The 25,518-nt window shown below is 38.2% G+C and overlaps 2 protein-coding genes across 2 annotated transcripts in view; both read right to left on the minus strand.

Moving 5' to 3' along the window:
- Positions 1-1,491, minus strand: part of LOC104454871 (ATP phosphoribosyltransferase 2, chloroplastic) — a 64,029-nt gene extending 62,538 nt beyond the window's left edge. The window contains exon 1 of the mRNA XM_039308992.1: positions 1,485-1,491. The gene's annotated coding sequence lies outside the window, so the exon portion shown is untranslated. The remainder of the gene's footprint in view (positions 1-1,484) is intronic.
- Positions 1,492-2,396: 905 nt separating this feature from the next.
- LOC104452585 (ATP phosphoribosyltransferase 1, chloroplastic) lies at positions 2,397-8,251 on the minus strand (the record flags this gene model as incomplete). The annotated part of the gene is made up of 11 exons (XM_039309939.1): positions 2,397-2,811; positions 2,984-3,103; positions 3,223-3,303; positions 3,693-3,803; positions 3,900-4,001; positions 5,425-5,508; positions 5,647-5,754; positions 5,863-5,928; positions 7,062-7,175; positions 7,747-7,806; positions 7,949-8,251. Coding segments are annotated over 11 exons (1,248 nt in total), but the record flags the coding sequence as incomplete, so codon positions are not given.
- Positions 8,252-25,518: the final 17,267 nt, after the last annotated feature.

Raw genomic sequence — 25,518 nt, forward strand, 5'->3', positions numbered from 1 at the left:
CAGGGCGAACAGAAATTTCAGCATTGCGCAAGCTCAGGAGAACAGTCGTGTCTTTGTAGATACAAATCGGAGCGACTTGATTCCAAAGCCAAATGAACAAAGACTTCTGGATCTACAATTTCTATGTTTTAGGTTTTCTAAAATAAGCACTGTAGGATGGTCGAAATTGGGTTGGAAATAACAAATATAATATGAAAAGATAGAAACTCCATTGGTTGCTCTTCTAGGCCTCCAAGGAAGTTGAGGGGGCACCGATTCTTCTAGATCGATGCCTGCAACTCTTCAAGGATGCAGATTTCAAAAGCTCTGACTCTTCAAGGAGGGAGTGAAAACTCTTCTAGGTTTTCAAAGGGATGAACTCTACAAGGTTCACAATACTTGCTTCAAAGCAAAGTTTTTTTTTTCATTCATCAAAAGTCGTTCGTCTTCTACAAGAAATTGGGCTTATATCGTCAAAGAAATAAAGACGGAGCATTGAAACTAGGAGAAATAAAGACAGAACATTAAAACTAAGAGAAATAAAGACAGAACATTAAAATTAGCAGAAATAGTAAAAGCATAACGTCTTCCGGGATGGACTCAAGATGTCAATACGGCTTTTCGGTTTCGTCGAGCTTTAATGCGGGCCAATCTTCTTGGTCGAGAGAGCTGGTCTTCAATGCGGGCTGATCAGTATGCTAATCCAAGCCATTTTTCAAAATTGTTTACATGGAAATACGCAACTACTTTTGTCATTCAGGTAAGATCTTTGATCCAACTTCTCTGCTGCATATTTAACACATAGGAAGCACCCTGTTATCTGCTAAGTACTAATCTGCACAATTGGTAGCGATCTATATGCCAAGTCAATTTTCATCTCTCAAGGACAACAGATTGTTTATAAATAAGCCGGGGAAGGATGACATACTATTGAGGCTACAACTGAACTCAGACAAAGTCCCCTCACCTCTTTTTCAGGTATCAAGGATGTCTGCACCTTCTAAAGACAACAGGAAAACTAGGATCTTCTGTCAGATGCTCACAGGGACTCTTTAAAGCTGGATTATTCAGACAACTATTCCCCAATCAACTTTGTTCATAGTGACAACATGCAATCAGCACGCAGCATTTTTAATTTGCAGTGGGGCATCTGGTGTGACTTTGGTTTTAGCTTTTTGGCCGTAGCTGTTGCCCAAACACACCAAGTCTTGAAAAACATGCGAACATTAACATTTCAAATCGAAATGAATTATTCATAATATTTTGGTTTTAGCATGAAAGCTTATTGCAATATTTTTGGTTCGAAGGGAAAGCAGATACGACATTTTGTTTGATAAAGCGCTCTTGATCTTCCACTTCTTCCAAAGCAGGGGAAAACCATGCAATAAATTGTTTTCACAGCTTCAGAGTATAAATCTTTGAATGCAAACGAAACTTTAGTGAAAAATGATGCATAAAAATCCAACCAATGATCAAACATACAGCATATAACATCTTCTGCTTACCTGTCCATGTTCACTAACTGTGTCAAAACCCACTATTCCAATGTCTAGATCTCCAGATAATTTTTTTACAATGTCCTTTGGTCGCTGAAACCAGACTTGCAAATTAGAGAGCTGCAAGATAAGTTAGCCCCTAAATAAATTAAAAACAGCCTGTAGCATATAGAACTAACAACTAAATTAAACAGCGCCAGGAAGATTTTTTTAATTACTTTTTCATGGAGAGTTTTCTTTGTTATATGAATGAGACTAATTCTATGTAAGATTAGAGAAGCGCTTGTATAGCTTATCACCACAGATGTACTATAAGACACAGACCTTTTCAACCACATCATTTGAGTGATTAAAGTGGGTCATTGATGGTAAGCTTTTTCATAAATCACGATAATCGATTTCCTCAATCGCCACCCACATTACTCCGTCCTTTTGATCTCCCCAACACCCCGTTTAACGATCGTCTTAACCATTTCAGAAAAATTACTAAGGATGGACTTCATTGTTTGGGTCGCAACATAAGATGCAGCTTTGAAATGATTATTGAATCAAGGGCAAAGCAGAAAAATTACTAAGGACGGACTTCATTGTTTGGGTCGCAACATAAGATCTAGCGCTTTGGAAACTCAAGATTGACTAGCTGAATCAAGGGCAAAGCGGGAGAGAATTTGTCTGCCAAACGTTGTGCTCTGAACATCGTTTCCATAGCAAAGGCGTCCTCAAGCAAAATCTATGGGTGTGAAAACATTCATTCGTGACACCATCAGTTGCTTATTTTCTGTTGCCGTACAATTCAATGTTCCTCTTCGTAACAGATAGCCGAGCCGCCTAAGTCATCCGACTCATGTGGGTAATAGCAGCGCTGCTGATACCGCTAAACGATGGACCGCGGGCGACTTGTGTAGGTATTAACAGCACCTGTTTATCTTCCAAAGTACGTCGTGGAATCGCCATTGACCCAGATTGTCATTAATGACATATCACTTACAAAGAATGTCCCAAAATAAACTTTAGGATGTTCCCACACTTAAATATTCTAAAACCGATTGCTATAAAGGACACAGAGGGAAAAAAATAATATCTAGAGGAAAAGAAATCGCAAATCTAAAAGAACAGATGCGGCAAGGCTACCCACATAACTAAGATACAACCTTCCCGATGAATTTTACCTGTCCTCTATCTTCTCCACAAGCTGGTTCTCCAATGCAGGTGCTTCTAGTCTGACCTGAGCACTGGCCTACCGAGGCCCGAGTTTGGACAGAAGCTGCTGCCATCTGGGAGTCTCCTCATCGAAAATGTACGTCAACGGAGACACTAGAACTCCACTACCCCCGATCTGCACGATAAAAGTTTCAATGTGTTCAAAAGGCACCCAAGAGTGTTATCAAGCTATGATTAACGAAAATTTACAGCTGCAAGTATCTTCACTTCATATTAGGATGTGACCAGGGAAAACAAAAAAATCTCTGCATAAAGCAGCTACAGCTATTTCGAAAATTAAGACTTACTGCTCTCAACTGCTGCACAGAGCTATAGAGCTCCTTTTTAGGAACACAAATGACTATTGCATAATAGTCTACAACCACTTCTCCATTACGTTTGCGAAAGACTGGACTTACGGTAGGTCCCTGATAGCGTATGAGTACAAGAGAATTAGAAACCCTTAAGAATGAGAATAAGATAGCTACAGCTTCAAATTGAGCTGGGGCTCATCTTGGAGTATGACAAAAGAGGCTCACTATATTACCTGCAAACCAGAGAGTGATGGTTGACTGAGTACTCGCTTAGCAACTTCCTCTGCACTACTCCCCCTCATGTTTGCTGTTACCTGTGAAAAATATTTGATTTTGAGAATTGGATAAAGGAGTCGGTAACATGTATCTATCTATCTTAATTGTGTATATTCTAATAGCTTGTTGAATAAGAAAAGGTTGAACAAGTCATACTTGATAATAAGTTATGCTTATGTCCACAGAGTACCAACCACATCACATCCGATTGACACTGCTAAATTCGCCTCAACAGAAAACTTGCACAACCATAAGTCACCCGTTTAAATTTTGCTTTATGTGTCCATTTTATGCAACTCAGAAACATAGTAAGGAGTGAAAGGGGATGGCCACAGCAGGTGCAGCTTAATAGTAGTAAACTCTAACGGGAAGTATGTTTGGATGCTGGACAGGAAGTTCATCAACATATATGCAATAAGATACACACCTTAAACTGGCCTGCTTTAAGATGTGCCTCCAATCTTTCAAGAATCTCACGCATTGCACCAAGAACACCTTCCCGTTGGATTAGTGACTTCCTGCTTGCCACAAGAACAGCCTGAAGGACATTCAGCCCTAGTTAAGAGAAGTTCGAAAAAGACAGAATGAAGAAATGATCATATGGCGAGCTTGCCAATGCAAACATGTGACCCACCTGACTTTCCAACACTGTCCCACCTTCAATTTCTTTTAAGTTATTTTCCTTTAATGTTGTCCCACTACTTACAAGGTCCAAAATAACATCAGCAGTCCCCATCTGGATTACCAAAGAAAAGTAAAGAAGTCAATTGTAGATCATGCAAACACAGCATCAATACTATACTGCCAATGCCATCAATTAGCATCATTTTAATAAAATCCTTGACCTCCCCTCATGGAGATGCCATTGAAGATACCAGTGTGCCACATGCCAAGATATAACGGCAGTCGTATATATTTTCTGTTCAACTAAATTGCAGCCTTAAAACAAATACATGAATGAACTACAGTCGATATGCTCTATCCTAATAACTTAATCTCTGGGGGCATACTTCAGATTCTTTTTAACAAAGGATGAAGCAATGTCCGCAGAATTATTCCAAGGGATAAAATTTTCAATCATCGAAAAGAGAAAAAACCCATAATTCATGTATTAATCAAATCAACGCTTCATATCACAAAATGAACGGCCACAAGATCCATAGGCAATGACAGATAGATCCAACCATTGCATCATCGAAGGAAACACCAAAAGATTCAAGTGCTTTTTTAAAAGGATCCTCCTGCTAAAACTATGGTGGCTCGATGTAGTCTCAAATATACATTCCCCGGGACAGGGCATGTACACACATTGCCCCACAATGTGGATAGAAAATGGTCTACATAAGCACAATTTACCGACATGTAGAATACGAAATTTAGTAGGATGTGCACTAGTCCGTCCTTCCTTCACTGCATCTACCCATCAACAAAGAGACAGCGGTTTCCACTCCCTTCTTTTCCTTGTTTCTCCTCTTCATAGGAAATATTTCTCTGCCTTTCTTGTTTAATGAAGATTCTCATGTAACTATATTCCCCGACACCATTTTTAATCTCCTTAATGGGGTGTATTTAGGAGTGACATAAAGGGCTGCACTCCATAGACCGATCAAGAAAATAAGTGGGTATTGAGATATTTGCCAAAAACGTAAAAGATGTGGTAAAGAGTTGACCCCCGAAGCAGCATGAAAAGAATAACATAACCCTGCCATACTGAGCGAAAAAAAATTTGTACTCACCAATCTGTACATTCAGTACAGTTCGAACCATCTTGGTGGAAAAAGAGAAAAGACATGAATCCAGAGCCATAAAACTCTGGATGCATTTTATTGTCGTTTGTTTTTTAAAACAAAAATTGAAATGGTCTGAACCTGGGAACTGGAAAATGAAATGGTTTAAACTTCTACATTCTAAATTCTAGTTGAGCACACAAGATTGATCCCTCCTTGACATAAACTCTACCAGAATATGGGTTCCCCAACCCCTTCCCTTCAATCTCTTAAGAGAGCTTCCACAGATATATTAACTCCAGTTTAGTTTAAAGACGACACACACTTAACGAAAAAAATTTCATGGTGACAATCACAAACCATCTTCAATACAGGTAATGAGTTGGTAACCTACAAAGATATCAAATAAGTGAAAGAAATTGATATTTTTACCGCAGGAGCTGCCTCCAATGCTCCTTCACCAGTTGAAAAGCTCACATGCTTCAGTCCATTTTCTTTCATGAACTTAGGCCCCAGCTACAAAGACACGAGAGAAACCTAAACTTAAGCAGTTAAAAAGGACAATCACTCTGGCACTCCACAAGAAAATTTGCTATAAGGTGGATAGATGGCACAATAAACATTAACATTTAAGATCTGAAAATGCAAACATACATAGCCAAAACCGGTAGCAACTCTGAGTGGTTTCTCTGCAGTCCATTGGGGCATTTGCGCAAGCTCCTTCACTGAATTAATCTTCTCAAAGATCCCATATTTGGGAATCTAATAGAAGATCAAAAGAACATATCAACACTAAAATTTTCCATAGCAATGAACCAACTGGAAATAATTCTATCAATATATCAAAATTGAGAGCATAAACTTTCTTACCGCGAGAGACAAATGGCAATCCCCATAATCAAGAGCTTCATGAACAATAATAAGATCTTCATTACCCTGAATAAAAGAAGCATAAGCTCTTTTAGGACAGTATTATATCAAGTTAGTGTTGCGAAATCAACATTCTACGATATAATGAAGTTGAAAAGCTTGATGGAAACATAAAAACAAGACAAAAAGATCAGAAAAAGCTCTGATATATGAAGTTGAAGCAATCAGGAAGTTTTTGTCTCTGTCCAGCATTCCTCCAGCATTCCTCACATGGTGACCATGCAATCATCATTCTAAGATTTCAAATCATCGATCCATACAAACACAAAAAAATATGAACACTCTAACCACCTAAACTATCTAAAGACTTCAGAGATACATACCGAAACTTGACATCATCCAGTAACTCTGCTAATCCAAGCCATTTTTCAAAATTGTTTACATAGAAATACGCAACTACTTTTGTCATTCAGGTAAGATCTTTGATCCAATTTCTCTGCTGCATATTTAACACATAGGAAGCACCCTGTTATCTGATAACTACTAATCTGCCCAATTGGTGGTGATCTTTATGCCAAGTCAATCTATCATCTCTCAAGGGCAACAGATTGTTTATAAATAAGCAGGGGAAGGATGACATACTATTGAGGCTACAACTGAACTTAGACAAAGTCCCCTCTCCTCTTTTTCATGTATCACCTTACAAAGACAGCAGGAAAACTAGGATCTTCTGTCAGATGCTTGCAGGGACTCTTTAAAGCTGGATTATTCAGACAACTATTCCCCAATCAACTTTGTACATAGCGACAACATGCAATCAGCACGCAGCATTTTCAATTTGCAGTGGGGCATCTGGTGTGACTTTGGTTTTAGCTTTTTGGCCGTAGCTGTTGCCCAAACACATCAAGTCTTGAAAAACATGCGAACATTAACATTTCAAATCAAAATGAATTATTCATAATATTTTGGTTTTAGCATGAAAGCTTATTGCAATATTTTTGGTTCGAAGGGAAAGCAGATACGACATTTTGTTTGATAAAGCGCTCTTAATCTTCCACTTCTTCCAGAGCAGGGGAAAACCATGCAATAAATTGTTTTCACAGCTTCAGAGTATAAATCTTTGAACACAAAAGTGAAAAATGATGCATAAAAAATCCAACCAATGATCAAACATACAGCATATAACATCTTCTGCTTACCTGTCCATGTTCACTAACTGTGTCAAAACCCACTATTCCAATGTCTAGATCTCCAGATAACAATTTTTTTACAATGTCCTTTGGTCGCTGAAACCAGACTTGCAAATTAGAGAGCTGCAAGATAAGTTAGCCACCAAAATCAATTAAAAACAGCCTCCGGCATATAGAACTAACAACTAAATTAAACAGCACTGTGAAGATTGTTTTAATTACTTTTTCATGGAGATTTTCTTTGTTATATGAACGAGAGTAATTCTATGTAAGATTAGAGAAGCGCTTGTCTAGTTCATCACCACAGAAGTACTCTAAGACACAGACCTTTTCAACCACAGCATTTGAGTGACTAGAGTTGGTCATTTCTTTTTCTTGTGTCTTGCAAAGACGGTTTCAGCATTACACTTTGGGGTTCAAACCATCAGCACTTTGTCAAGACTACATTCTATCTCAATTAGGACAGAGATCCTATTTTACATCAATGATTTTGTGAAAGGGTTATCACTCCTTAATTCCCTGTCCACATATCTCAGATACGATGACTACATAAATCTCTCTTGCTAACCTATCTCCAGTAGTTCTTAAAATCAAAATTGAGGTCCAAGTGAGTTACAATAAACGAACTCAAAATGTCTTACCACCATGTCTACACCAAAATAAGGCACAAATTTTTCAAGACATATATCCATACCTGTGGAATTTCTGCAACATACTGGCGAGGATTCACCTGCTTGACTGACAATTGGCAATCCTTCAAGAACAAAGTCGAAAAGGATCAGTAAGCATATAAAAACAAACAGACCTCAACTCTCCTAGGGGGGCATGTCAGAGATTTAAGACACTTTCATCGGAACCGATTCCTCGGCAACCGAAAACCGGCAATGCGATGTTACCTTGAGGAGGCCGAGCGTGTCCTCGGCCATGCGCCCCTTGCTCGGCAGGCCGAACCGGACCTCCCTCCGCTCACCATCCGGCCTGCCGTTGGAGACCACGACGGCTGTGGAGGACGGCGGAGGAGCAGCAGACGATCCTCGGGGCCACAGGGGAGAAGATAATGGACGTGTGGGCGCGGCGGGAGAAGGCGGAGAGCGGAGGCGCGACCGAGGACGGCGAGGAGGAGGCGCTGCTGGGGGCCGCGGGGCGGCGAGACGAGCGACATCGACGCGGACGCCATTGCGGCGGCGAGCGGCGGCGGCGGCGAAAGAGAGAGAGAGAGAGAGAGAGAGAGTTTCGAACGCTGCGCCGCCGCGAGTGGAGAACGGCGAGGGACAGAAGAGAGTCAAAAACAACGGGAGGAGCACGTGTGGAAGAGGTGAAATGTCGCTTTTGTCCGCACGTGCAATTGCGGGCGGATCTCGCGCTCCACTTGAATATCCCCTGGGAATCGTCTCGTGCTGCGTGCTACTATAAGGTGTCTCGTTTGGTCCATTTGCTAGAAAGTCCGATCTTGCCGACAAATAGTAGTTTTGGTTCCCATTGATTTCGGGTTTGATAGGAAAATAAGAGTACCTATTTAGATTACGTCTAATACAATCATGGGATATATTCACTAATAATCCTAAAAGCATGATTAAGTTTAAAACTTTTAAAAAGTGTAATCAAATCATAAAACTTATCAGATTGGTACAATTCAATGTTTTTATTAATTCCGTTCAATTTGATTTATTAAAAATACTATGTTCTCTCTTCTACATGGCATTGACTTGCCTAAAAAAAAAAAATAGGCCCACAATAATGTTGGTTTGGTCCAAATATGATTTTTAATATAAATATATATATATAAGGTAGCGAATGCAACAAGCCAATGATGGTAGGAAGAGTGAGAGTTGGTCGGGGTCAATGAGCCCCATGGTTATCAACCTTGACTGACTATAGGTGAAGGCTTGCTGGCCTCGCCTAGATCTCAATTAGCAACAATCATTGGCCCAATTTGAGCAAAGGCATCGACCATTGCCCAACCAGGGGATGGTGGAGCTTTGCAACTTGAGAGAGAGAGAGAGAGCTAGCTTGGAAGTGTAAGGATATGGGCCGCCACCACTAGCGGAGGCAGATGTGTCAATGGGTTGAGTTGGATCAAGTTTTTGTGATACTTGACTCAAGTTGAAACCTTATAGAGATTGCCTAATCCGAATATAAAGGAATGGGTCGAGCCGAGCCTGCACCAATGCTGATTAGCTAGGTGTTTCATCTTTGTTGAGCAAGGGTAGAGAATGAGAGAGAAGACTCATATTGGCTTGACTCGACCCAACCTAATCCGACCCTAAGCCAAACAATATCAACACTTGAAAAGCCCAACCCCAGAATACTCTAATTTTAGGGCCAGTGGTCAAGTCGAGCCAAATCGGACCAGCTTAGTTTTTTGACACCGCTAAGTGGAGGACGCCATCGAGCAGAAAGAAAGTCAAAAAAAGAGGGAGGAAGTTTGTGCATGCAGAGGCTGGGAAATGTCACTTTTGTTCGCACGTGTGACCGTGGCGAATATCGTGCTGGACTTGCTGAATATCTCGGGGCATCGCCCCCACACTCTGTGGTATTATGTAGGGGTGTCAAAAAAACCCAACCCGACCTGAACATGACCCGAACATGAAACAAGTATTATACTTGTTTTAGGTCTTGATGCTGTTTAAGAGACATATATAAAACAAGTAAAGGATATATGTTTAGGGTCGGGTAAAGTTTGAACATTGTTTCAACCCGGAACACGTTAACTCCTACTTGCGAACAAGCCAACAAACACAAACAGAAAACACGTTCTTATCTTTCTTTACCGTCAAACACATACCTTCTCATTCTCGGCTCCGCCTTCGCTCACGACTGCCAGTTTGGCCTCTTCTCTGATCGACGCGCCTCCGCCTCACCGTCGCCATCGCTATCCCTTGTCTCAACATCGGAACCCTAGTTGCCACCAAATCAGTGAATCATTGCCGTTCATGTCTCCATCTCTTGTCTCAACGCCGGAACCCTAGCTGCCGCCGAATTAGTCAAACATTGTTCGTTTTTAGTACGCAAAAAGCTCAATTTAGGTCTGCATGTGGCCGACCATCGTCGACGACTCGGGGACTAGGTTCGCTCGGTAAGTCTCTAGAAACTCGATCGCTAGTGAATGTTTCTAATTTTTCTTCCTCAATGATGACGGCATTATTAGAGTTGTTTGTTGCTAGTGCTTGTTGATTGTCTTGTTCTTGCTCTGTTTAGATTTCCGGTTGCAATCTTCTTGGGAGTTTCTAGTTTTTTTTTTTTTTTTTTTTTTTTTTTGGGGGGGAGGGAGGGGGTTTGTCGAATTTGTCTTGTTGAGCTGCACAACGATGGAGTTGCTGGTGTTGTGGTAGATCATCATCCAAAAGAAAACTAGTGCCAAAACTAAGAAGGGCTAGAATCTCGCCAATTATCTCTCTGCTGTGTAAAAAGTTTAAGGAAATTGCTTGTCTTGATTTTTTCTTGTATTAAGGAAATTGCTTGTCTGATGCATTTAGTTGTCTATGAAATTCTTTGGGTTCAGGTTAAAAGTTAAGTTGAAGCAGCTATCTGAGCAGTATGTGCTTTCTAAACAACATCATGAACATGAGGTAAAGTTCTTTAAAATTGATTGATTTCAGAGATTTATAGTCTGCATTTCTGAAGGACTTTGCTCAAATTCTGTCGCTTGAAACTTGAATATGCGGTTAAAGCAGAAAAGTCTAGAACTCCAGATTGCTGAACAAGTATCACAGCTACTAGAAACTAAGAAAAAAAACAGTTGACAACAAACAGAGAGAAATTACAGTGGTTACTTCCATCACTTGTTTCCCAATATTTGGAGTCGCATGAGTTAAGGTGTCTTTGCCTAATGGCAGTTATTTTGCCTTAAGGAAGTGCCTAAAGCAAGGAACTTCTACATTTGATGGTATTCATATAACTTGGACTGTCTGCATTTCTTTGGGGGTGTGTGCTTTTTGGTGGAAAGTTGGTGTTCGACCGAACCCAGTTGGAGATCTCGTGTGTTCTTTTGAATATGTTCTATGTGGATTTGAGAATCTCCCGTCGATTTATGTTGGATATTTCAATAATATTTTGAAATATTTATAATAATAACTTCGATAATAATTATGATTACATTGAAAACCATCATTATTTTTAACAGTCACATAACGGGTTTTTAACGGTCATACAACGGCTTTCTAATCATTTTTTAATGTTTAATTTATTTCTCAAATAAATCTTCATTATTTTACAACGGCTTTTTTAATGGCTCTATTTTGTCTGAATATAAAATCTCATAAGACAATCTTAAAAAAGACACACTGAATGAAACAGAGAATATTTTTTTTTTTTGAAATCTTTCCTTTCCTTTTCCTTGTTGGGTTACACACAGACGTTGTTTATGTTCCTTCTAATATTCAGTGCGGAATATAGAAGAAGGTCTGTTGTATCTTGGGAAGATAGCCGTCAGAAGTCTATCGCACGGAGTTTCGCACTCTGATGGGCGGAATTATCTTAAGGACAGTGCCTATGCTTGCACGCCTCAGACAAATTTATTAGTTCTCATCAGTTTTTTTCCTACAATCTTTAGGATAATTCCCATGGAGCATCAAGTCGATACTGCTATTGATGCCTCAATCTCCACCAGTCCAGTTGCACTACCACCACTACCACATATGTCCTATGCCAAACCATTCCCCGACATATCAAAGATCGAAGTTTTCAACGGCAACAATTTCAGAAGGTGGCAAGAAAGGGTTTTCTCTATTCTAGATGTGCACGGCGTGGCTTTCGCACTTACGGAGGCCGAACCAACTGATAACAAGCTTTGAGATCAATGGATACACGCTAATAAGGTATGTAGGCACGCAATTATTAGTACTCTTTCTAATGAATTGTTTGATGTCTACTATTTGTAAAAGGAAGCGAAACAAATATGGGACTCCATGATTACAAAGTACACTGCCAAAGATGTGGGTTGACAAAAATTTGTAATCGGAAATTATTATCGATGAGAAATGTTCATTGATAAGGAGATCAAGACACAAATCAATGAATATCACAAGCTAGTGGAGGACTTGAAGGTAAAAACATTAATTTACAAGAAGAATTTCTTGCAGGCCTGCTGATTGAAAAGTTGCCTGAGTCTTGGAATAACTACAAGCAACAATTCAAGCACAATGACAAACAATTGTCACTATCCGATTCGGTCGTGCATATTATCATTGAGGATACAACTCGCAAGGAGATCAAAATTGCCAAAGCTAAGGAAATTGCTACTAAGGCAAATTTGGTGCAAGGAAAATTTCAACATCGCCAAAACATGTATTATAACAAAAAACCTGATTACAAACCCAAAGTTGTTCAGCCCACCTTCAAAAAGAAAGGCTCTTGCTTTGTTTGTGGAAAACGAGGTCATTATGCAGCACACTACAGAAAGAGAATAATGAGAAATGACAATCCTGCTAAACCAAAAGTTATTTTGGTTAAAGCAGATGACTCTAATAATATAATTGTTGCGATTATTTCAGAGGCTAACATTGTGGCCAATGTGAAAGAGTGGGTGGTAGAATCAGGAGCTACCAGGCATATTTGTGCAAACAAAAATGCATTTTCCTCCTACACGCCAGTAGGGGAAGGAAAAGAAGTTATTTATCTTGGTGATTCAAGAATAACTCAAGTTCTTGGGAAAGGAAATGTTCTTCTCAAGCTCACATCTGGCAAGACTTTAGTCCTAAATGATGTATTACATGTCCCTAATATAAGGGCAAACCTAGTCTCAATAGCGCTTTTAGGAAAAATTGGGGTGAAGGTGTCATTTGAATATGATAAAATTGTAATGACAAAAAATAATGTCTTTGTGCATGGAGTTGGAAGAAGATCTTTCAACTTCAGGGCTGTTGTAAACAATCCTTCGGTTGGGAGGTCGGTGATGGCCGTTCTATTTCATTGTGGTTCGATAGTTGGTTGCCTTGTGGCCCTCTTCATCTACAAGTTCCTCAATCTTTTTTGTTGGACCTCGACGTTCCTGCGAAGGTGACTATGGCATCTTTATATTCTTATGCTGGCAGATCCTATAAATTGTGGTTGGAGAATTGTGGCTTCTCGCTTCCTCCTCTTTCGGTTGACCGCGATCATTTTGTGTGGCGTCAAGATTCTTCGGGGGCCTTCTTCGTAGCTTCTGCTTGGAACGTCATTAGAGCTTCTAAAGCCAAAGCACCTTGGACTTCTTTTGTGTGGGACAAGGATTTAGCCCCTCGGTTTCAATTCCTTTTGTGGCTTATTACTAAAAACCGCTTGCCAACGCAGTCACTTCTTCTCTCATATGGAAGGATTGATTACTCAGTTTGCACTTTTTGTAATACTCAGCCATACTCAACCGACCATTTGTACTTTGATTGCAATATTTCAAATACCATTGTGTACTTTTGGGCAACTAGGTGCAATTTGCCGTGGAGGAACGGCACTTGGGCGGAAAACCTTGCTTGGGCTATGAAATTCCTTGCTGGTAAGGACTTCTTTCATAGTCTCTCCCACTATTCTTTTGGGGCTCTTTGCTATCTAATTTGGAAGAAGAGAAATGCTATGATTTTTCGAGGGAATCTCTTGATATTCCCACTTTGAAGAACCATTTGATAAAGATGGTTAAAGATAAAGCAATTACCTACAAGGATGTCCCTGCCACTCCAAGGAATCGGTGTCTTCAGAGGGGTTGAGATTTTGACCTAATCATCTTCACTTAATCCTTCGGGGTTTTTATCCTTTGTTCCTGCTCGGTCATCTTCAGCTTGGATGTTTCTGGGCTTCGTTTTTAGCTTTGCGCTTTTTCCCCCTCTCAGTTTCCCAGGCGTCCATGGAGGTCTGGTGGCTGAATCTGGTGGTTGGGCTGTGTTTGTTTTTTGCGCTCATTCTGTTCTTGCCTCTCGAGGCTTTTGCGCGGCTCCCTTCCACTCTTTTGTTCGCATTTAGAGTGTAAATTTTGGTGCCGTTTGTGTACATTTGTCCAAAGGTTATCAATATATTCTTACCTTTACCAACAACAAAAAAATGTCTTTGTGGGAAAGGGTTATTGTAATCAAGGACTTTTTGTTCTTAACATTTCTAATGTCATCAATGAAAATGCTACTGCTTTCGGTTATTTGGCTGAATCTGTTGATTTATGGCATGGTAGATTAGGTTATGTCAATATTTTTTATATTAAGAAAATGCAAAAACAAGGTTTAATTTCTGGAATTAAAAACCCATGTTTTAATAAATGTATAATATGTGCCAAAACAAAATTAACAAAAAAGCTTTGTATTTCTGTAAATAAAGAATCTGATCTGTTGAGTTTAATTCATATTGATCTAGGAGATTTAAAACAAACTATGACTAGAGGAGGTAAAAAATATTACGTGACCTTCATTGATGATTATTCTAGATTTACTAAAATTTATTTGCTTAGGCATAAAGATGAAGCTTTTGATATGTTCCTTTGGTATAAAGCTGAGGTAGAAAACCAATTGAATAAAGGAATAAAAAGAATTAGATCAAATAGAGGTGGAGAATATGTATTGTTTAATAAATTTTGTGAAAATGAATGAATAATTCATGAAACTACACCTCTTTATTCCCCTTAATCTAATGGCATAGCTGAAAGAAAAAATAGGTATTTGAAAGAGATGATGAATTCTATGCTTGTTAGTTCTAATGCTCCAAATAATTTATGGAGTGAAACTATTTTATCTACATGTCACATCCAAAACAGAATACCTCATAAGAAAACAGGTAAAACACCCTATGAATTTTGGAAAGATTATCGTCCTAATTTAAAATATTTGAAAGTGTGGGGGTGTCTTGCTAAGGTTATGCTTCCTAATTCTAAGAAAAGGAAAATAGGCTCTAAATCATATGACTGCATGTTTATTGGTTATGCTAAACATAGTGCTACATATAGATTTCTTGTATTAAAAAGTGACGTGCTTGATAATAATACTGTAGTTGAGACAAAAAATGTAGAATTTTTTAGCATATTTTTCCTTTAAGTGTTGATAATATTTCTCCTGCACCTCTTCATAAAAATGTTTTCGAAAATTCAAATGATAAATTGAGAAGAAGCAAAAGAATAAGGAAAGAAACTTCTTTTGGGAATGATTTTTATACTTATCTTATTGATAATGATCATTTGACTTATTCTGAAATAGTATCTTCCTCATAAAGCAATTTTTGGAAAGAAGCAATAAAAATCGAGATTGATTCTATCTTACAAAATCAAACTTGGAAATTAGTTGATTTACCACCCGGTGCAAAACCGATCGGTTGTAAATGGATTTTTAAAAGAAAATATAATCCTGATGGTTTTATTGATAAATATAAAGCAAGATTATTTGCAAAAGGTTTTACACAAAAACAAAATGTTGATTATTTTGACACTTTTGCTCCAGTTACAAGAATTTCATCAATTAGTGTTTAAATTGCTTTGGCTTCTATTTACAAACTTATTATTCACCAAATAGATGTTAAAACAACTTTTTTAAATGGTGATTTGAAAGAGGAAATTTACATGGTGCAACCTGAGGACTGTATTTTTTTGGCCAAGAAAACAAAATTTGTAAACTTGTTAAATCTTTATATGGCTTAAAGCAAGCGCCAAAGTAATGGTATGAGAAATTTTATGATGTTCTATTTAATAATGGATTTTTCTCTATTGGAGTAGATAAATGTGTATATACAAAAACTGTTGATGGTGAATATATAATTATTAACTTATATGTTGATGACATACTTATTTTTGGTACGTGTATTGATGTAGTGAATGAAACAAAATGTTTTTTGACTTCTAAATTCGATATGAAAGACATGGGGGAGGCTAATATTATTTTGGGTGTTAGAATCATAAAGAGTGATAGTGGCCTAATGCTTACTCAAGCACATTATGTGGAGAGGCTATTTAAAAAATATGATCACTTTGATGTCAAAACTGTGAATACTCCTTATAATTCTAATACCCAATTAATGAAAAATAAAGGAGATGGTGTGGCTCAGTCTAAGTATGCTCAAATTATTGGGAGTTTGATGCATTTGATGGATTTTACTCGACCTGATATAGATTATGCTGTATGTAGACTGAGTAGATATGCACAAAATCCCAATGATGATCATTGGACTGCTTTGAGCAGATTAATGAAATATTTGAGAGGAACCATAAATTATGATATATTATATAGTGGATTTCCTACTGTATTATAAGGATATATTGATGCTAATTGGATTTCGGATTCAGATAAGACAAAATCCACTAGTGGATATATGTTTACCCTTGGTGGAGGTGCTGTAAATTGGAAGTTAGCCAAACAAACAATAATTGCTAAATCCACCATGGAGTCAAAGTTTGTGTTTCTAGAATTGGCTGGTAATGAGGCTGAGTGGTTAAGGAACCTTTTAGCGGATATTCCTTTGGGAATGAAACCGACACATTTTGTGTCTATGCACTGTGATTGCCAAGCGGCAATAGCCATTGCAAAAAATAGAACTTTCAATGGTAAAAATAGACATCCGATTGAGACATGATATAGTAAAGCAACTACTTAAAGATGTAATTATATCAATCGATTTTGTAAAGTCAGAAGTGAATTTGGCCAATCCTCTAACTAAACCTGTGGGAAGAAATTTAATTTATGACACATCGAGGGAAATGGGACTTAAGCCAATTGAGAAAAAGCAACAGTGATGGTAACCCAACCTATGTGATTGGTGATCCCATGAATTAGGTTCATATGGGTAATAACAAGCCACTTGTTGTTTTAGTGATGCACTATTAAAAATTAGTATCCATCCTAAGATGAGAATGGTGCAAAACTCCAAGGAAAAGAGAGGTTGAGCTAAGCTTTTAATGAAATTCCATAGCCATTATTGGTGGTGTATTAAGTTGCAGAATACACTTGATGGAATTACCTATATAAGTGTGGAGTGGGGCCGCTCCTATGAGAATTTTGGCAAAAATCTCTAAAGCACTTATGAATAAACCAAGCACGCGCATGGCTTATTAGCGCAAAACCGTGTTGAACAACAAAGTTTGTGGGAGTGCAATGTGATTGATGAAAAATTATAATTCACAAAAGAAATTTTTGGTTCATAGAAGTTTCAAACTTCACCAATAATTTCGTGAATTATATTTCATTTTTTCTAGGGCCGGTTCATAGCCTAACAAGCACCAGTTCCGATGCATTACACTCTAAAAACCTAGCATCATAATAATTTTATTTTCAAAATCTTTTGAAAAATGTGGGGGATTGTTGGATATTTCAATAATATTTTGAAATATTTACAATAATAACTTTGATAATAGTTATGACTGCATTGAAGACCATCATTATTTTTAACGGTCACATAACGGTTTCTTAACAGTCATACAACGGTTTTCCAATCGTTTTGTAACATTTAATTTATTTCTCAAATAAATCTTTCATTATTTTACAACGGCTCTTTTAACTGTTCTATTTTGTCTGAATATAAAATATCATAAGGCAATCTTAAAAAAGACACACTGAATGAAATAGATAATATTCTTTCTTTTTGAAATCTTTCCTTTCCTTTTCCTTGTTGAGTTACACACAGACGTTGTTTTTGTTCCTTCTAATATTCAGTGCGGAATATAGAAGAAAATCTATTGTATCTTTGGAAGGATAGCCGTCAAAAGCGTATCACATCGAGTTTCGCACTTTGAGGGGCAAACTTATCCTTAAGGACAGTGCCTACACTTACACGCCTCAGACAAATTTATTAGTTCTCATTAGTTTTTTTCCTACATTTCTTGGCTTGTGCAAGTTTCATGGGTCAAGCCTCTGTTTTTCCCCCCTTTTTGGGCTTCTGCTCTTTCCTTAATTTGGTTGACCTTGCTGTGTTTGAACTAGTGCATGAAGCTTGTAATGGAGGGCATGCTTTGCACCATAATGTGCACTTCCCTTATATGCTATAATGATGCAATACAATGTGTTTTATACATTGGAATTTTGTTCTATCGCTAGATCTTTTATTGGCATATAAATTATTGAAATAATAATTTGCTAGATGTCTTCAGCAGGGGTTCTAATGTCACAAATAGGAGGAGATCTACAATGTGGGAGCATTTTAAAGAGATCCTAGTCAAAAAAAGGCTGAGTGTTTATATTGTAGCGCCCTTATTGGTTGTGTTAGTGGGCAAAGGACTAGCTCAATGCATCATCATTTAGCTAAATGTAAGAAGTATCCATATATAAACGCCGGAAAAAGGTAAAAAAGTGCCTCGAGTCAAGTTGTTTGGGGTGGTAGTTCATCAGGTCCATAATAATTTGATCAGAATGCTAGTAGAAAAGAACTAGCGATCATGTTTATTCTTAGTGAGTTGCCTTTTAAGTTGGTAGAGCATGAGGGATTTCATCGATTTGTGAATATAATCTAGCCAAGAATCCAAAATTCTTAATCCCATCACGCAATACATTGAGGCATGATTGTTATGACTTATACGTGGAGGAAAGAAGAAAATTGAAGAAATATTTCTCCGAGAGTATGTCTAACAACCGACACATGGACATTTTGATCAAAACTTAAGTTATTTGTGTCTGACTGTTCATTTTGTTAATGCTGATTGGAAATTGCAGAATAAGATATTAAATTTTTGTCAGATCTCAGGTCATTCTGTTAAGATAATAGGAAAAACAATTGATAAATGTTTGACTGATTGGAGGATCCATAGTGTTTTTTCTATCACTATAGATAATGCTAGCTTGAATAACTTGAGAGTTCAATACCTAAAAAAGATACTTAACTCTTGAAACTCTCTGTTGTTAAGAGGTGAGTTACTCCATGTGAGGTGTTATGCCCATATATTAAGTTTAATTATTAGAGGGGTTAAAAGACATAAACGATTCAATTGCTAGAATGCGTTCAGCTGTACATTATGTGAGATCTTCCCTTAGCAAGCTAAGAAAGTTCAAGGCTTTTGTTGAGTTAGAGAATATTGAGTCAAAGAGTCTTGTATGTTTGGATGTGGAAACTCGTTGGAACTCAACATATTTGATGTTGGAATCAGTTTTGAAGTTTGAAAGAGCTTTTAGCAATATGGAACTTTAGAATAGTAAATATGCCCAAGAGCTTTTAGCAATATGGAACTTTGGAATAACAAATATGCCCAAGAGCTTTCCAAGGGGAAAGGGTTGCCCACTAGTGATGATTGGAATTATGCACATCACTTTTTTCCTTTTCTAAAGTTGTTCTTTGATACAACTATAAAAGTTTCAGGTTCTTCTTATGTCACTAGCAATAATATGGTGAAGGACGTGTATGGGATTTATATAATGATTGAAAGATATTGTAGAAATGAAGACAAAGCTTGTGAGAAATGGCTCAAAGAATGAAAACGAAATTTTGTAAGTATTTGGCAATGTGAACAACATAAATCTCACTTTATTCATTGCTTACGTACTTGACCCGCGACATAAGTGGAATTATGTGAAGTGGATGATTAGTCATGTTTATGAAAGCAATGAGGTAGAAATTTACAAGAAAAAATGATAACATCTCTGACATTATTGTTTGAGTAATATCGCACGGGTGTATGCCCTCAAAGCAACTTGAGGCTAAAGAGCACAAGGATGGTAAGCATGTCGAGGTCCCCGGTGGTTGGTGCTGATATTATAACTGAAATGTATTTTAGCCAAACTGGACAACAATATTTGGATGAAAAATCAGAACTGGACAAGTACTTGGAGGAAGCACATGAACATTATAACTCTGAATTTGATATCTTAAGTTGGTGGAAAGGAAAAAAAAAAAAAAAACAAAATGAAAGTACTTAACTTAAACAATGAGTCGCTTCTCTTTGTCATCATAGACCAAGGATATTATCTAATTTTGAACCCTTCACTCCCACATGTTCAACTTCAATTCCAAAAGGAGGGTGGGCCATCTTGTAAAATACAAGTTCGAAGTATGGCCCCTTGAATGTCATTGTTGCGATCACTGCCGCCACGATCTTAGCCCGCTCTTTCCTTTCTCTCTCTCTCTCTCTCTCTCTCTCTCTCTCTCTCTCTCTCCGACTGTCAATGTTCATGCTCTCTAGGACTGAAATGGAAGAGAAAATGAGTGGGCTGATGATCGTCGCGCTGTGATTGCAACAAATGACAGGAGGCCCTCTGGCCAAGAGTGGTAGATCAACCAAGTCACGTCTGAATGATAATATTCTGCAGAAACAGATAATATTGAGTCATATCTGAATGATGATCCAAAAAAAAGAAAAATGACAAAGTTCTGCAATCACAAGTTTAGTGATTCTCTATCTAAGAATTTCTACTGCCTTCTCAACGGGTGCACCTCCTAGCATGTTGTTCTCATTCTCAAATTCATCTTTGAAAGTACTCCAAAACGCAAGCCAATGGATAACCTCCAACTTGACAAATTGTTTCAGCAGAAACCTGCATTAATAAATTGAAGGCATTGTCAACCTTATTCTATGGCACATTATGGAAATAATGAAAGAGGTGTACAACCAATTATCTAAAGCAACTTAAAGGTGTACCTGAATTGGGAATTTTAGAGAGATTTTTATCCTCTAAAGTGACACTAATAAGGCTTGACTGCATAGGATCATGTGGTGATAAAAGCGAGCACCACCAGATTTTCCTCAAAACCTGCATTAAATTAAATCACATAATGAATAGTAGTGCCTTGAAAATTGTAGTGAAGACCTAACGACAAAAGAGCTTCAGCCTTGCCACAACCCCCAATCAAATCTTTCATCCAATCTAATTCAGGATGAGGGCAATGCCTTATTCCCATGCATAATCCCCTTATAGTTCAATCCCATTTGACTACATCTCCAATGATTCTACTCCCAATCCAACATGGAATGATTTTCTATATAATCGACTTCCATCTTCTTGATTGAATCCTATACATACAGCAATCCTGAAATCGATTTTCAAAGTTAATTTTTTTTTTCGAAACGTGGACCCTTAAAGTGCCATAACTTAGCAGAAAATGACACTTAAAGTGCCATAACTTAAGAAATGTACACTTAAGTACCAAAATCAGAGCAAAATGAATGGCTTAAGTGTCAATCCGGCCAAATTGCATGCATGGCATTTTTCCGGTGAAGCAAGCTCAAAATGACATCATTTTGTATGCTGACGTGACCAAATAATGCAAAAACGATGCTGTTTTGGGTTGACATGGTAAAAAAATAATATAAAAAATAATTAAAAAATTAATTTAAATTTAAATTTAGTTAAAATATTTAAAAAAATAATTTTAAAAAAATTTTTTTTTTAAAAAAGGGGGAAGAGGCGGCTGCTCGGCTATCGCCCATCGCCGCCACCTCCCCGCCGTCGCCAAGAAGGGCTAGCGACGAGAGGGAGGAGGGTCGGTTGGGGTTGCTGGGCCTTGGCCAAGGGCCGATGATCCCGGCCGACCGACGGCGAGGGCTTGTGAGCCCTTGCCTAGATTCGGCAAGGGCCGTCGACCCTCGCCTAGATCCGGTTTCACCGAGGAGGAAGAAAAAGGGGGAGGAGGAGGGAGGCGGTCGACGGCACCCTCACCTTCCGGCGACGGCGAGGGCTCAGCCCTCAATCGCGGGCTGCCTTCCTCCTCCTCTATTTTTTTTAATAAATATAAATTATATATTATTTTGTTTTAAATTAAATTTAATTAATTTTTATATTATATTAAAATACATAATATGCCAAAACGACGTCGTTTTGGCCAATTTAAGGGCTCTATTTTAGCCAACACCCGAAACTACGTCATTTTTGGTGAATTAGAGCTAACTCAGCTCTCCGGTGAGTCACATTGGCGATAAATATTAATATTTAATTGCCACGTATGATTTCCGGCCGGCTTCGCCGGAGGTGGCACTCAAGTGTCCCACTTTTCTTAAAATATGACACTTAAGTGTACATTTCGTAAGTTATGGGACTTAAGTATCTCTTTGTGCCAAGTTATGGCACTCATAGTGTTCTTTTCTCAAAAATCTTGCATGGGAAAATTAATAGCCACTGGACATAATGCTCTGACTAATCCAAAGGGACTTATCAGCATTTAGCATCGCATCACAATGAAAAGGAAAATACTTGGACACACGTTAACCTCGACAGCCCCATTCATTTCTAAGCAGTCAAGTGCTGAAGACTCGCTAATATCCTACCAGAAACGACGGATTCAATCAAAAGGGAAAAAGGAACTAACCCATCTCGATTCGCTTCTCTAGCAATCGGAAGGGGCCAAGCTCAAGGCCTAAGGAGGAAGGACAAAAGGGAGAGAGAAAGGAGACTCGACGAACCCCTCCTCAGTCGCTTGCTTCTCTTGTGTCTCTGAACATCCTGATTTGAGAGAGAAAATAAAAATGGTTAATAAAAGATTTCAGGGGAAATAAAGAGAGAGAGAGAGGTAAATGTGGGAATGAGAAATCGGAGGAGATCCGATTTTAATCCATAAAAGGTTTTCTCCACTGGGGTCACGTTCTCCACCTCAAAAGATCGTGGCCCGCGGCCAGGAGGGGACGCTTAAAAAAATGTTTAATAGATTTTTTTTTCACAAGAATTAATCGGTTTCATTAATTGCTTTCTTGATCAATGAAGAATTCGATTTTTTCATCAGCTGGGCTTTACAGTAATCAACGTCATAGACTTTTTCTAACGATAATTTCTATCAAATTAAATGTTTTGAATGCTTTATAACAGTTATTCTTTTTCTTTTTTTTAGAATATTAGTTGGTTTTCAAGTACATGGTAAAAAAAAGATCTTCAAATAATGGGAAAAAAATTGATTTTTGTGTTGCCTATAATTTCCCCTACATTAGAAATAAGGCATTGACAATGACATTGCAACACTATTTAAGTTAATTAAAAGTAGTAAAAGTTGTCTTTCTAGAGACTTTAAATTGAAAATTACATTCTCGAACTTATGTAAGTGTGGCAAAAAGTTAGATTGAAATCATTAGGGTATTTAAAGTTTATGATTTTTGATGATATCTCATAAAGATTTGCAAGTGTTCGTACTATAATGTGCATGGTTTGTTGTTTTTGGTGGTATTAGATTGCCAATTTTTTTTTAGAAATAGACAATCAAAGGAAGAAAATAAAAGACAAGTGATTAGTGATTGATTTGCCCACGCAAACCGAACCTTTCCGGCAAATTAGGAGGAAAATACCCCCCTAAATCATTCCATCACGTAGCAACATAGGAACCACGCGCTCGCCTCCGCCCTCCCTCTAGTAGTTTTCCCCCATTTTCAATCATCTTGTTGGCCTTTTAAATCTCTGAATCTTAGCCCCACCACTGCCTTTTTCCGAGGAATATCGCCTGGCACAGAGGAAGCTCGGGCTCGAAGAATCTCCAGAAGCACAAGTGATCCGACCAATAGTAGCTACGAAGATCTGGAACGCCATGGAAGTCGCCACCAAAGCCAGCTGCAATGACGGCGGCCAGGGAAAGCATCTCCACCGCAACGGCCGCGGCCCTGGCCCCAAGCAGGCTCGGCGTCGAAGGCGTTGAATCAAGGGTGAGACCAAGTTGGCTCGGCGCCACCAGGGCTAAAATACCCGTCGTCATCCCACTAGACATGGGAGGGGCATAGAAAGGCCGGCTGGTGGGGCAATCGGGCCGAGGAGCTAACTCGTTGAACAGCTCGTTCCACGCCATCTTCTTAGCCTTCACTTGCACCAAACTTTGATTTCAGTTTTTTTTTCTTGAATCAAACTTGAAATGTGTTTTTTTTTCCCAAAATAACAAAAACAAAAAAGCAATTAGAAAATTAGAAAAATATTTAATTGAGGATTTTATTCGATTAAGATTGAGATGAATGAAAATAATAACCAATGACATGAGGCTTGTTAATTGGTGTGGATGCATGTGAAAGGTCTTGAAGGAGGAGGAGATTTTTTTTGTTGTTGTCCCTTGTGAGGTAGACACTCAAATCACTTTCATGGCCATTACATGACAAGTTGATGTTCTAATCATAGATGATTCAGATCTTATGCTATTTGGCTATCCCATATTGAGTATGGCAGTTACTTCTTTCTATATCTTATCCAATCCCTCAAAATAGACAACCACCTAGTAAATTATAGCCTTTTTTGACCCACTTAATTGAATGTAATCACAAATGACTCGGATTGTATACCATTTGATTGTCCAAAAGCAAGTTATTTAGTAGCTACTTCTTGCTGTATTTTATTTATCCATTACAACACGCAATATATCCAGTCCATTGCATTTCAGATAACATATTTCACGTTTATATTTCTTGTGATTATGTATATATGCACTCTTGCTCCTCGACAACACATTACACAGTTGCTCTCCTATTCCTCACTACTATGAAGACCAACTTCGCCCCCATCATTCTCATCCACTACACCCACCCCTCATGGTTGGTTAGTTTTATGATTTAATGAAGGGACAAAATTTGAAAGAAAGACAAGACAACCCTAAATCACAAACAAGGAAGAGATAGAAACTTGGCAAGCCAATTTGTCATGAATTTTTGTAGGTGTTGTGATGCATTGAATATCACTCCCTTTGGCTATTCGCAATTTTCTCCGCGAATGATAGCAATAACTTTCATTATTTTCTCATATTGAATTGCCTCAATTATAAGTAAATCCCGTTCTTTTTATTTAGTAAACTATCTTTGACTCTTTTTTGGTGTTAATAATTGTGTTCACTAATTTAGTTTGAATAGATGACATGCACCTATTTTGCAATGTGTATAAGTCTAGACAGTATTAAGCTAGTTGCTAATTTATAGATGGCAAGTAGACTAAAAGTTTTGAATCTCATGGGATCTAAACCCTTAATCAAAACACATAAATCCTCTAGATAGAGAGCAGTTCCAAAGTAAGGAGCCAACGCCACAAAGGCTTAGTTGTGGCCAAAAGCTAAGGATGAGATGCAAGGGTGAGGTCGTGCTTGGTGTAACATTCTTTGGCTATCTTGGAACTACTAACCACTATGGCTGGGAAAAAGCCGAGCCTGATGGTGAAGAAGACATGTACTCGTCTGCCATGGACGCAAAGGTCCTGTGAGGAAGACGGGATTTTGCTAGTATGGGCAAATGCCCTACGACGGGCCATGCACCTGCAACTTTTGGTGGTGTTTGAGCTTGTGACATAAGCTTTTGAAACGTGCATGGATTGATAGGATGACAATGACTAGGATCACTCCATACAAGTGGCTAAAGTTCAGGTCTTGAAGTAGAGAGTCCACTTGCAATAGGTTCATCATTGAGCTGAGTTAGTATTTTTTTAAAGAATAACATATGACTATACAACTTCCCCTCCTAGCATTATTGATTACTTTCGTAAAGTATAATTAATTACATATTAGGCTCCAATTGTGCTTAAGAAGTCACTGCCTCGGAAAAATAATTAATTACTTCCCAAGTGCCTTGATGAAAGCACATCCCACATGCTATGAAAAAAAAAATCCTACGGAAGTAGGAGTAACTGGAATGGCTTTCTAGAGAGCTCAAGGACCAACAAAAGATGCTTCG

The sequence above is a fragment of the Eucalyptus grandis genome, chromosome 3 (assembly GCF_016545825.1).
Source record: "Eucalyptus grandis isolate ANBG69807.140 chromosome 3, ASM1654582v1, whole genome shotgun sequence".
Taxonomy (NCBI): domain Eukaryota; kingdom Viridiplantae; phylum Streptophyta; class Magnoliopsida; order Myrtales; family Myrtaceae; genus Eucalyptus; species Eucalyptus grandis.